This window comes from Bidens hawaiensis, unplaced genomic scaffold (assembly GCF_021521415.1).
Source record: "Bidens hawaiensis isolate Kalapana, Puna unplaced genomic scaffold, B.hawaiensis_p1.1 tig00049164_1, whole genome shotgun sequence".
Lineage (NCBI taxonomy): Eukaryota > Viridiplantae > Streptophyta > Magnoliopsida > Asterales > Asteraceae > Bidens > Bidens hawaiensis.
In genome coordinates this window covers 91,262-105,836 of record NW_027506111.1, presented here as the reverse complement: position 1 = coordinate 105,836, position 14,575 = coordinate 91,262, and the positions used below count along the sequence as shown (strand labels likewise).

General features: G+C 34.9%; 1 protein-coding gene and 1 pseudogene across 2 annotated transcripts; one reads left to right on the top strand and one right to left on the bottom strand.

The window, feature by feature from the left end:
* Nucleotides 1–2,102: 2,102 nt before the first annotated feature.
* On the bottom strand, nucleotides 2,103–6,163 carry LOC143616736 (DNA (cytosine-5)-methyltransferase DRM2-like; annotated as a pseudogene). Its single transcript, XR_013150709.1, has 8 exons — nucleotides 5,976–6,163; nucleotides 5,756–5,852; nucleotides 5,396–5,442; nucleotides 4,562–4,669; nucleotides 4,326–4,425; nucleotides 4,158–4,235; nucleotides 3,354–4,091; nucleotides 2,103–2,830 (listed from the first exon to the last, which is right to left on the bottom strand). The product of XR_013150709.1 is annotated as a DNA (cytosine-5)-methyltransferase DRM2-like (transcript).
* A 3,112-nt stretch (nucleotides 6,164–9,275) lies between these two features.
* Nucleotides 9,276–14,389, top strand: LOC143616735 (putative polygalacturonase At1g80170). Its single transcript, XM_077089484.1, has 9 exons — nucleotides 9,276–10,130; nucleotides 10,216–10,344; nucleotides 11,492–11,662; nucleotides 11,744–11,764; nucleotides 11,841–12,048; nucleotides 12,626–12,707; nucleotides 12,806–12,914; nucleotides 13,708–13,824; nucleotides 13,921–14,389. Exons 1-9 carry the CDS (start codon nucleotides 9,885–9,887, stop codon nucleotides 14,227–14,229), a joined length of 1,392 nt encoding a protein of 463 aa, XP_076945599.1. The 5' UTR covers nucleotides 9,276–9,884; the 3' UTR covers nucleotides 14,230–14,389.
* The last annotated feature ends 186 nt before the right edge of the window (nucleotides 14,390–14,575 follow it).

Here is a 14,575-nt window from a genome sequence, read left to right as displayed (position 1 = left end):
CATATGAAAAAGATGAAGAATAAAAATAACTATAATTAAGATGGAAAGATGCATGCACCCACCATAGATTCGTGTCATGTGTGTTTATAGACTAAGAATAGGTGTCCAAGAATATAGGCATCCATTAATAGAGAATTGAAGAACAAAGTGTGCAATGGGACCTGCCTTTAGATTGATAATAATAATGTTTAAAGGAGCCAAAAATTTGCTCTCTCTCCTAACAAAGCAAATAAAGAAGAGATAAGACACCACCACTAACTTATTACTCGTGCAGTAATCAACTAAAGAATATTTGCCTTTATTAAAGCAATAGTCTTTGCTTTTAAATTCAAAACATATAACCCACACTCAACCAATGCATTTGTGTAAACTCTAAACCAAACCTTTTTTTTGTTACATAAGTTCTTGCAAACTGTCTCAAATTGTTATTGATAACATATTAACATGTCGGCTCAACAGGTCGATCAAGCGCTGCTTTACCCGGTTACTGAGACAAATCCGCCTTCGAATGGTCAGTCGAAAGGATCATTTGGGGCGGTTTTTGTAGTATTGGCGGTGATTTTGGTGGTATCCGCTATTGCTTGCGTTCTTGGGCGGGTGTGTAATAAGCGGGTTAACAAGCCCAAACCGTCTAAGCGTGGCCGCCACAGTAAAGAGAAAGATATGAAACCTAGCCGTAAAGCGCTCCCGACGAAAGATGGGGATATCGAGTACGGGTTTGACAAGAGGTTTTCGAGTGCGAAGGTCGCTGCTAATGGTGAACCGAACATGGGCCCACCTAATTCGTTTCGTGAACCAAATATGGGCCCGAACCCGGGTCGGCCTAATTCGTTTCCTGAACAAAACATGAGCCCGTACCCGGGTCAGGGTATGGGTCGTCCTAATTCGTTTCCTGAACAAAACATGAGCCCGTATCCTGGTCGGCCTAATTCGTTTCCTGAACAAAACATGAGCCCGTATCCGGGCCGGTCTAATTCGTTTCATGAACCAAACATGGGCCCTAACCCGGGTCGGCCTAATTCCTCTCATGTACAAAACATGGGCCCAAACTTGGGTCGGCCTAATTCCTCTCATGAACAAAACATGGGTCGGCCTAATTCGTCTCATGAGCAATACATGGGCCCAAAACTTGGCCGGCCTGATTCGTTTCGTGAACAATACATGGGCCCGAACCTGGGCCGGCCTAATTCATTCAGAGAACCACCTATGGGCCGGGCTGACTCGTTCCATGAACCATCTATGGGTCGGCCTAACTCATTTCGCAAGGGTGAATTTAGAGATGATCATATGAGGTATGGTGGTAATGAGGATCATGACATGAAATACAACTCTGGTGCAGGACCACAATATTATTGAATGTAGAAACTAGATAGTAGTTTATTGTATTATACATTTGACCAAAGTTTGTTGTTTGATGTTATTTGATGTTATTTCTTCTGAATTATGTTACAGTTAGGGTATGGTTGTGTTACTTGTGTACCTAACATCTTCCATTTAATGAAGGATTAAATTCAAGTTGTGTTTTTTCTTTCTTATGCTTGCCTGTCCGATTAACCGACCATTCGGTTATGGTTAATGTGTATTTGTTAGCCGACTTTAACAAAACCAAACCGAACCTTGTATGTTTGTATTTTTCCAAATTTTATACCTATATTTCCATCTTTTATTACCTCAATTTCCGATTTCAAACATTTAAATTTATGTTGCAACTGTCTAAAACATAGCTTGGAACACCATAACCAAGCTTCGAAGTTCAAACGACATATTTCAGCTTCCAAACATCCTAATTGAGCTTGGAACACCATAACCAAACCATTTTCAACTTAAACAAATAAAAAGAAATGCATTGGACTAAACCATACTTAACCAAAACCGACCCATAACGGACGATAACTGGTCTTTTGGTTATGGTTAAGTCCCATAACCAAAATCTTTAGCCCAATTCAACTCATTTTTGCCCTTTTCCAATCATTGTCATTACATTCAGTAATCACATAAGCCCATTTCAAATCTTTAATACCAAGAATAACCCAATAAACTTATCCAGTTCCTCAGCTCAATTTTGACCAACAAAAAGTCAAAGTTCTCATAAAATCAAAACTACCCTTGCAGATATCTCTATACTGAAAATACTCAAACGTTTGAAGAATCAATCACTTTGGAAAGACAGTATAACTAAGATTTCACATCAAAATTTTCATTTTTACCAACAATATGCATGCATAACCTTCAGCAGCCCAATATTAAATTTTGTAAACCATAATTTCAAGTGTTCAGCTTCACTAGTTAATAGTTATAATCACCTTGTAACCTTGTTTCTATATATGCTAAAATAAATATACGATAGTGGGACTCTCGTCTATACAAAAAACAAAGATCAGAATCATAATTATAATGCCTAATCCCTACCCATAATATCTTTCACAGCATTGAGGATGCGAACATAATCATAAAAAAGAGAAGAGTGTTCACCTTGAAGTCCATCACGAGTCCGCCTATTGCCACCAGCAAGGTTGTTGCATGGACTGCCACCAATCACTAGATCAAACCCTCCAAAGGACCTGATCCACTCCTCTAATCTGGCATAAGTCACGTCTTGCACGTCTGAAATGTGAACCAAATTTCCTTCTTGGTTAGTTTGCTCCCACCAGCCCTGGATGATACCTCTGCACACCGATGACTTCTCAACTGAGACTACATTGTTCATTCGAATTCCTAGTCTGTCTAACGCGACCTCGGCACCACCAATCCCAGAAAATAGTGACAGGACATTCATACCATCTGGGTACAAATCCTTTAATACAGATAGCTGATAAGCAACTGTATCTACCTGAGGACAAATTATCAATTTAAACATTAGAGGATTGGAGATTAAACAAACTCATCAAACAACTATCTAACACTAACTAGTTACACAAAAACGAACTTCTTTTAAGAAAAAGCGTTTCAGATAAACTTTGTTGCTGAAGCACTAAATGCACATTTACAACATAGCACTTTAACAATCTAATTTGGGAAAAATAAATGTATTCTTTTAAAAACCCACAGTAGTTTTACAAGATTAAGATTATAATTGTGTGAAACATAAATGTATTCTTTTAAAATATAGAGATTAGCATGCACATAGTATATTAAGACAAGCAGTTAGGTAGGTACCAGACCCAAAGTACCTGCATCAGGTTCAACCTGGTCCAACGGGTCAGGATTTTAAAACCAGGCCCAATACAGATTATGTAACTCTGTTTCTCACCAATAGCCCGGCCCTTATGTGGGACCGGGCCACCTTAGAGACAAGGGCCCACTTGCTTATTTCCCTTAAACAGCATATTCATGAAAAGTTTTTAGATTCAAACCTGAAATGCATTCCCAAGCCCCTTATATCTTTCCATTCTGCTTACACCTCTTGTATGATTGTGTGGATAGCCCATTATCTTCTCAATCTCATTGGGCTCGAGGGGTGCGAGCCGATTCTTCCCGGTCCAAACCAAGTTCCATTTCTTGCATTGATTGATTACATGTTTTATAACATGTGGATTCGGCTCGCCTTCACAGTTCTCAATGGCAGATTTAAGCCCATCAGTTAGTTGAGCACTTCCTACACATGTCAATATGCAATTTAACTGTTCTCTTGTGTCCCATGATGGCCACCATTTTCGTGTTTCTGGAAGAGCTTCAAAGATGGTTCGTGGAGGTAACGGCTGAATCGGGAATCTGTTGTTTAATGGAAGGTTATGAATGTAACCTCTTTTTCTTGCTGCAGGACAGAAGAATTTTGAATCCACAAACTCTGGTTCGATTTCATATAGGAAATTCTTGATTGTGTTCCAAACGCCTTTTGGTGTTAGGGCGACATTTTCATAAAAGAAATATGGAGGGCCAACGGGCTTCTTTTAGGATGGTTCTTTTAATCACTTGAAACGATTCTTGAGGAACACCAAACCCGATCATTGGGTTTGGTAGGTGGAGGACATCTTCATCATCAGCCCGCCTTTTTCTCTCAGGTTTTATGATGTGATTCTTTTTTATGATTCGGATTTTTTCTTGTAGCTTTCGTTTCTTGTTATTCTGATGTCCATACACAAAAAGAGAATGTAAGTAACAAATATAGAAGCATGAGAGCTATATAATATTAAATATGATTACATGATCTAGTTGATCCATTTCAGCATCAGCCACCTTTGCTATATGAGCTGCAGTGATGAAATCCACCAGTTCTGACAATGGTGCATATTTGCCTACAAATGAGATGACACTTCATGTTTGCACAAATTATAGGTTTAAAGAAAAAATGTGGATCATATGTTTAAAGGTTAATAGGCACACACCACATCCACAAACAGCAGCTGCAGCTTCATCAGGTGAGTACCCCATATCAATCAGACTGACCACCGGGTCATCTTTATCAAGAGATTCATCAGTTTCTTCCTAGAAAACATGAATAACACTAAATATATTCAAGGCCCTGGAAATGAGCTTTTTATGACCAAGTTTGATCCAGTTTAAACATGTGAATATGAATATAAATTGTAAGTTATAAACACAGGACGAAAGCAGGACTTACACCACTAAAGTTGCTATCCAGATCTGAAAATTCAATCTCGAAATTGTTTTGAGGGTTTGGATTTTGATCTTTGGGTCTATTTTCTTGGTCAGGAATCTCATCAACAGCCTGCAAAACTCTCAGTTAGAACTTAGAAACGGCACATGTCTTTGAGAAAATATGTTTTACCATATATATAGATAGATCATAGATATTACTTAATAGGGCTGGGTAATGAGTCAAAACTGTTTATTTTCTGAACTGGCCGAATGGGCCGGGCTAAACTAGGTAGACCCGCAAACACTTCCATGCCCGGTTTTATAAATAAGATATATAATTTTCCTTATAAGTAACAAATGCACTGAAAATAATTACAGAAACAACATTGCTGCAACACTTATCTGAACCTTACGAATAACTTTACTTGGCCCGTTTGAGATAAAAAAAAAACAAAAGATCATAGATATTACTTAATAGGGCTGGGTTACGAGTCAAAATTGTTTATATTCTGAATGGGTCGAATGGTCCGGGCTAAACTAGGTAGACCCGCAAACATTTCCATGCCCAGTTATATAAATAGGATATATAATTTTCTTTATAAATAACAAATGCACAGAAAATGATTACAGAAACAACATTGTTACAACACTAATCTGAACCTTATGAATAACTTTACTTGGCCCGTTTGAGATAAATTCAAAACCAGACTCTACAGAAGTAAAGCATTGAAAATTTGAAACTGTCACCTCTAAAAGATAAATATAAGAAGTTACAAAATAAAGGCAGAATTTCTTCTAAAACATAACCATATATGTAATCAAATAGACATAAAGCAAAGGTGTAAGAAAAACTTACAGAGTAAGTAAATAATGTATCAAGTATCGCATCAGCATTGTTTTCACCTGGAAATAAATCAAATTTGAGAATATTAAAATGTGACAATAAAACATGTAATCATAGATAGAAATCAAAACTGCACTATTACTAAGTTCCCTTATGACTTTTGTCACCATTGCTTCTGGAAATCCCATTTTCATAAAGTCATTAACAATCTTCGAGGGATGACTGCTAGAAGAAGTTGCAGAATATGTAGATAATGCATCAAGTATCGCATCAGTATTGTTTTCACCTGGAGAAAAATCAAATTTGTAAATATACTAATGTAATGGGAAAACATGTAATCATAGATAGAATCAAAACTGCATATATTATTACCAAGTTCCATGATGACTTTTGTCACTAATGCTTGTGGAAATCCCATTTCAATGAAGTCATTAACAGTCTTGGAGGGATAACTGCTAGAAGAACTTGACTGCATCCACCAAATAGGAGAAAAAACAGTAAGTTTGACAAAAAGCCTAACAGCATAATAACAGCCATGTGCAACATTGTGTTAAAAACTTAAAATGTGGTGGGCTTATAATTGTATAACTACCTCTGCACGATCAGTTGTAAAGGCTGCATTAGCAGAGTTATGCATGGACACTGAGGGAGGTGATGGTATATGAGCTATCTCAAGATCATCATCGGTATCCCAATCAATGCTATCATTTCCTTCATGAGAGGAATTGTCATCCTGCATAAAGATAATCATTTAAATGACACATATAACAGGAATAATACATATGAAAGTATACATATTCTGAAACAAAAATGACCGAAATCATATTATTTGAGCTTAACACACATAATCAATGAAAGCTAATGACTAAAGTAACAAGTTGTGTATTAGTGTATTTGGCCATTTAGAATAGAAACTCTAATTATACAAGTCACCAACTTATTAAATTTCTAAAAGTTTAAAGACACGACAATGAAAAACATTTAAAATAGAAACTCTAATTACACAAGTCACCAACTTATTAAACATCTAAAAGTTTAAAGACATGGCCATGAACAGCTTTTCTAGGCTCAATCAATTAATTCTGTTTCCTTAAGTATTCACATATATGATAATATTTTTTGGTCGCTTCACCATTTATTCAATACAAAACATATGGAAACCACATTTGCACTTTGTCATTTCTAAAAGCCTAAAGCAAATCAACAGAACCAACTTACCATTTGTCCAAAATTTGTGGAATACCCTTATCCAGCAAATATATATCTGTTAAAGAGACCAATTTAGTACTTAAATGAAAGAGAAGATTAAATGAACGAAAAGATAAGATTAAGGATCAGAGTTTGATCCATAGAAATATAAATGAATTCACGTAAATAAGCTAATAATGATTAAAAAATATTGGATTGAATAATCTTGGTAATTTACATTTGATACAGGAAGTCCTATACATACATTGTTGTTGGCGGTAGTTGTTAACGAGCATAATTAACTGTTATACGGTGAAGCAAAGAGTCGTTAAGCAATCGCCAAAAACAACATTAACTACCCGAGTATATTATTTACTAATATCTACAATAATTATATACAAAACTTACATATAAAAATAACAATAATAAAAATCATAGAGTTTTGTTAACAATAATAAATACTTCATTTATAAGAACAGAACATGATTATACAACTAAAAGTCTAAACCCCCTCCTAACATTTAACGTTTCGTTCTTAGTTATATGAACCATACACAACCACAGCAAGTGAACAAACTAGTTGAGCATCTCAAAAAAAGCCGAGTTCAAGCTCTCATATGTCAAAACGAGCTGAGCTCGAGCCTAGTCAAGCTGAGGCTAGGCTCGGCTCGTTTGCACCCCTAAATTCTCCTATTATGCTTTAGATTTTGCATGACACAAGTTACCAATGCACAAATCAACCTTATCATTCACCAATCACCATATCACCGTTGTATAACCCTAAATAATAAATCTCTACACAAATATCTAACTTATCGTTATCAGCACTTGTATTGTACATGTATATCATGCATACATCACATAAACACAAAAATCATTTGCAATTTCTTCTCGCTCCTAGCATGTAACGTTTCGTTCTTAATTATATGAACAGCATACACCATTGCAAGTAAATAGACTACTTTAGCATGCCAAAACGAGCCGAGCTGAGCCTAGACTAGTTCAGTATGTCAAAACGAGCCGAGCTCGAGCCTAGTCTAACTCTGGCTTAGCTCGGCTCGTTTACACCATATATAATGCTATACACGGACCAACATTACATCAAATCTAGGCACAACATACAATAATAACCCTAATTTCATCAAATCAAGCTGACAAGCTGCAAAACGTTAATAAATCCACAAAATAATAAATATCTACACAAATATCTATCTAACTAACTGTTATCAGCACTTGTACTGTACATGTATATCATGCATTCATCATACTAACACAAAAACCGTTCGTAATAACTCATCGCTAATCCTAACATAATAACATTTAGCGTTTCGTAATTTCATTCTCAGTTATATCAATATCATAAACAAACAAACAGTTAGTTGAGTAACAGAATCGAAACTGTAATAGATCCAAAACCTAGCGATTACAAGCTGCCAGCTGAAGCATTGAAGATTAAATGATCGTAAATAGTTATAATGTACGTATAAGCATAACGAGATTGAGAATCAAAAGAGTGATTTGTAGGTTAATTAATTATTACCTTGTTCAGCAAGCTAGAGAGTATGAGTGTAACTTGGTGGCAGCGTGTGAGAATGAATGGCGTTTACGTGATTTCAGTACGAATTGGAGGGGTAAATTGGTCAAATGATGGAAAGTTGTTGAGGAAATATCTAGAAGGTTTTCGTCTATTGGTTAAAACGGTTTTGGATTTTTCCACTTATTTACAGCCTGGGATGAGTAATTATTAAATTTTTTTAAGGTAAAAAGGCAAAACATAGTAGTTCCTTAGTAAAGTTAATGTAAGTGAACTTCATGTTTCAAAACTCTATCACGTTACGTTCTTTGACACTAACCCTGTTAAATTTTCTCATTAAATCTGGTAATATGCATTAAAGATGAGGCTAATTTTGTAAATTCACATAACATACGAGTTCGAATTTATATCATAAAATAGATATATAAACGCAACTACGTATTCATATTTATACATAACACTATATTTTAAAAGTTGTAAATAGAAATTAATCGGTAAGGTTAGTAAATATTTGGGTGTAATAATAATGCCATCCATACCAAAGGGCATTTGGCCCAGTAGTATAATTTGGTGGTGTAATAGGTGTTCTCTCAAGTCGAGGGTTTAAATTATGTAGTAGACATGTTGGGTGGGTTTATGGGTAAAGCGTTACATTTTTGCATCAAAGTATAGTTTTAAAAGTTGATTATTTCATATTATATGTTTTAGAATTTAATACATACAATAACTTAAAAATGTTGTTTGTATAGATTCTACCCCACCTTTTGTGGTCTATAAACGAAAAATCTTTCGGTTGTTTCTCTTGTTACATACGTCTTAAATAAGTGCGCTACAAATAAGATTGTTTTCACTTATAGATTGACCTATGGATGAGATTGGTATCGGTACCAAAATATACCGAAAATGAATTAGAGTACAAACTATATACCATATCGATTTTGTCAGTTCGTTACCAATGGGTACATGTTTCATTGAAAGTACATAAAAGGACTAAAACCAAAAACATGAAAAAACAAAATACCACTACGGTAGTAAAAATGTTCCACGTGCCTCTCACTAATCCCGGGAAAGGTGACACCCGTGAGTAGTGGTTCGTGCGGAAAATGGGAAAATGGGCACCTGGAAAGATATCACTAACATATCAACAAACGGATATTGCTGACATATAACTATTTTAATAATCCGTCGTTGATCACAGATCACCAACGCAAGAAGCCATCGGGTGATTGTCACTTTTCTAATAGTGTTGGTCACTTTCAATTTCAAGTTTCAACAACCAGTATATGCACCATTTTTTTAATAGATCAAAATCTAGTAAAGTCACATTCATTTTGATTATCTTTTGTAGCATGTGTCTAGATTGTTTAATGTGTATGTAAGTATGTTGGCTGTTCATTGGTTGATATTCATCATATGAACTTGGCTATGTGTAGATAGATAATTGTGTCACTACATAAAATCAGGAAAACTTTCCACTAAAGGATTCTTCTAAGGATGTTAATCTAATATGTTGTGGGCCCCACATACAGAACATAAAAGACACTTTTGGACTTTTATAGTGATGCACTAGACAACTATTTGATGAGTAAAGCAAAGGTTACCTACAAAAAAAACCTTCAAGTGTTGGTCATGTAAGAAATTTACACATTTATGTACTTTTAAGCCAAGCCATGGATTCTATCTTAGCACTAATCTATTCATATAAATTAAAATCCCATGTTCCATTTGATTTATACAAATCTTAACCTTTTCTAAAACTACTAACATAACGCGTAAATCATGGGCAAAACCGTCTTTATTTCTGTTCTTGTTATGTTATTGTTGTTTCATGTAAGGGCTGTTGAAGACATTTTATCCGACAAGTTTGATGTTCTCGTCGAAAATCTTGAGTTTGAAGACGATGAAACCAAGTTGTTTGACTTTGACTTTGACATGCCATCATGGTCAAGTCAACATGGTGGCAAGATTCTTGTGAATGTGGATAGCTTTGGGGCAGCTGGAGACGGAGTTACAGATGATACAAAGGTGAATATGAATATACGACAATTATGAAACTAACAAACGTGTCGAATTAAATTTTTAATTGTGTTTTGTTATGTTAATACTTTAGGCATTTGAAAGTGCATGGACACAAGCTTGTTCTACAGCGAAATCTGTGCTTTTGGTTCCGCCTGGTCGAACTTATTTGGTTAATGCAACAAGATTCAATGGACCATGTTCTGGAAAGCTGATTATTCAGGTAATTTTACTTCAATATGCCCTAGTAGAGCAGTTAAAACTACGACTGTAAACGAGCCGAGCTGGCCTAGACTCAAGCTCGGCTCGTTTTCAGCATATTATCCAAAGCTCAACCTCGGCTTGTTAGAAAATTTTCAAACTCGAGTTCGGCACAAGCTGGCTTGTTTATTATATATTAATTTTTTAATATATATACACATATAGAATTATAATATTATATAACATTTATTTGTTTATATACGTGCGTGTGTGTGTAACATATGATTAATCATCATTATATGCATACTTATCTTTATTATGCAATTATCAATATACATAACTATCAATAAATAAAATGTTAGAAAAATAACTATTTCTCTAACATAAAAGCTATTATATATATATAATGTAATAGCTAAGGTTATGAGCATAGCCGAGCTCGGTATATGAAGCTTGGCTCGTCTATTAGGCTAGCTCATTTTTTGGCTCGAGCTCTTTAAGCTCAGCTCGATTCAAGCTTCTAACAAGTCGACTTCCAAAAAAGGTCAAAAGTGACTTGACTTGTTTATACCCGTAGTTAAAACAGATGTACATAACTATCAATAAATAAAATGTTAGAAAAATAACTATTTCTCTAACATAAAAGCTATTATATATATATAATGTAATAGCTAAGGTTATGAGCATAGCCGAGCTCGGTATATGAAGCTTGGCTCGTCTATTAGGCTAGCTCATTTTTTGGCTCGAGCTCTTTAAGCTCAGCTCGATTCAAGCTTCTAACAAGTCGACTTCCAAAAAAGGTCAAAAGTGACTTGACTTGTTTATACCCGTAGTTAAAACAGATGTACATATTTCTTTTTCCTATATATTTTAACCGGCTTATTTGAATTTTTCTGGTTCCGCCATTACTGGTTTTCATACTAGGAATGTTGCATTTATTAAGTAACTTGATCCAAATGACAAATGATTGGCTTTGCTATTCAAAAGGGGGCTGCGGCGCAGCTTGTTGCCCGTTTGCCTGCCACTTTATTGTAATCGTTTTATAGTAAATTATATTATTATTATTATACAAAAAAAAATGTGCAATTTGCATAGAACAAGTGAACATATCAACATAATACTTGTATTAAATGATTAACTAACATAATGTTGAAAATAACTGTATGCAGATTGATGGAACAATTGTAGCACCGGATGACCCCAAGAACTGGGACCCAAAAAGTCCTAGGAACTGGCTGAGCTTTTCGAACATCGAGGGTGCCACTTTCCAAGGCCGTGGAGTTATCGACGGTTCAGGCCATAAATGGTGGGCTGCATCTTGCAAAAAGAACAAAACAAATGTAAAATATTTTTTTTTTAAATTTAAATATCTCATACATTATAATTAACTTATTGACAGAATGTTTTCTGTTTTATTACAGCCTTGTGTTGGCGCACCATCGGTAAGAACTTATATACACTTAATCTTTCTTTTTTTTTAAGTTTGAATAAAAATTTGATATAAATGAATTTATGCAGGCATTTACAATTGATCATAGTTCTGCTATAAAAGTCAAAGGTCTTACATTCCAAAACAGTCAACAGATGAATTTTGTTATCTCACACTGTGATGCTGTCCGCATCTTTAGCGTTCTAGTTTCTTCTCCCGAAGATAGTCCAAACACCGATGGAATCCATCTTACCGGATCAACAAATGTTGTCATTCAAAACAGCAAAATTGGAACAGGTTTTTTTAACTTTTTCCCTTGCTTTTAAAGTTCTAACATGTAACGTTAGTAAACGGGCCGATATAGATTATGCTTATATCTTTGGTCTAGTATAATTATTTTAATTTTATGTGACATGCTAAGATTATACAAGAAAATAAAAAAAAATTGGGCCAAATGTCGTGTTTTGACCCGTTTGGACATCTCGCGCATTCTACTTGCTAAAAGTCAACACAATTCTTTTTACTTCTTGTGACTTTAAAACTGATATCTGTAATTCTATTTCATACACCACACTGCAAACATTAAATCCTTGGTTAATTTTTTGTTTCCGAAAGGCAACATCTATAGTGTTTGACCAGGGCCTGCTTAACGATTTTGGACGCCTGAATCAAAACGAGATTTTGTGGCCCTACATGACAAGTGTGAAAAAAATATATATCTATATTTAATGTGTTTTTTTTGGGATTTCGAGGCCTTAATTAAGTGCGGGCCTAAAGCCCTTGCTTGGTTTCTCTGGCCCACGGGCCGGCCCTGTGTTTGACCTCAAAAGTCAACATACACTAAACATGATCTATTTTCCCATATGTTACTCAGGCGATGACTGTGTCTCGATTGTGAATGCAAGCTCAAATATCAAGATGAAGAATATATACTGCGGGCCAGGCCATGGAATCAGGTGTGTTTTGACTTTTGATCTGTAAGAATGTTACATAATAACAAGGTATAATTTATTAATTTATATTTAGCACTAAAAGTGTATCTTGGTATTTGCAGCATAGGAAGCTTGGGTAAGGATAACAGTACAGGAATAGTCTCAAGAGTAGTCCTGGATACCGCTTTCATTAAAGGCGCTACTAATGGCCTCAGAATTAAAACTTGGCAGGTACTTCCATTTCTCAAAAATAAATAAAACACATCTCTAGTTCGACTCCCGCCAACTTCAACTCCTTTGGTTTGTGACCGCGTTTTTTTTTTAAATTATATATATTTTTTACTAGCACATTATAAGCAGTTTGGGTAAACACTAACCAGTCTCAAACAACCTTAAAAACAACTTTTAATCGTACCAAAACAGGTTATTCAGTAGGGGTGTGCGGTTCGGTGCGGTTTTGGGCTAAAACCAAACCAAAAACCAAAACTTCGGTTTTTGGATTTTTTTGAAACCGCTTGGTTTCGGTTTTCTTGGTTTTTGCCATTTTGAGCTTGAAAAATATAGGCCGAAAAGGAAGTTGGACGAAAATAATGAATTTAGTTATTAATAATTTTGTTAATTGTGAACTAATAGACTATTATTCATTTGGCCAAAGTATTCAAATTATATATTTATTAAATAACTTAAATAAATAAGAAAATAAAATTTTAAAAATTTGGTTCGGTTTGGTTTTTTCGGTTTTTATTACATGCAAAACCAAAACCGTACCGTTAATTCGGCTTTTACAAAAACATAAAACCAAACCGTCAGTTTTTGTTTCGGGTCAGTATTTTCGGTTTCTTGCACACCCCTAAGTTATTTTCTACTTTTTTTTATTTGTTTTGGATATTGTTTGAATTTGGTTTTTGGGTTAAATGGATTTGATATTTAGTTATATGGCAAAAATATTAAGTTGTGTGTTATATGAATATTACCATTTTACCCTTTTGAAAACTAATATTCATCTTGTTTCGGGCATGCACAGGGAGGATCCGGTTATGTAAAAGCCATACGCTACCAAAATGTGAAAATGGAAGATGTGGCCAACCCGATCATAATCGACCAGTTCTACTGCGATTCACCTAAAAGTTGTAAAAATCAGGTATAGTTTGTTTCATCATGTTTTCTTAACTTTATATATTAAAAATAAACAAGAAATTTTGAAATTAAAATATGTTTTCGTTTATACATTTTATAGACATCAGCAGTGGAAATAAGTCAAATAATGTATCTAAACATCACTGGAACTTCAAAGAGCGCAGAAGCGATGAAATTTGCATGCAGTGACACGGTGCCATGCAACAACATAATATTAAACAACATTAATTTACAAATGATCGATGGTAAAACGGCTAAAACGTATTGCAACTCTGTTACTGGCATAAACTATGGATCCATTACACCTTCTGCTGACTGTCTGACTTCTAATGACAAGTCAACTACTGAAGAATGTGAGGTCAACGGCACTGACACTGACACCGGGCATTTGATGCATACTGAGCTTTAGCTCTATTTCCTCGAGTCGTAGGTACTCTAGAGGTTACTTTATATAGTATTTGAATGTTATTTGAGGCTATCGCGTGTGATAGATCAAAAGATATATATATTTTTCTAGTTTACTGAAAATCTTGTAACATATACATTTGCCACTATTTTGGTTGTTTCAACTTATATAGTTATATTTTGGTCATGTATAATAAAGTTAAGTGATTCTGTGGTTGTTTCTTTTATTTTTGTGTAAGAAAGTTTGTATCTTCAAAAGATGAATAAGGGAAATAAAGAGGAGGTAACAAGTAACTTCGGTGAAACTTGTCGAACTGGCCAAATCAAGATGGACCGTTTCAAATAAGTAT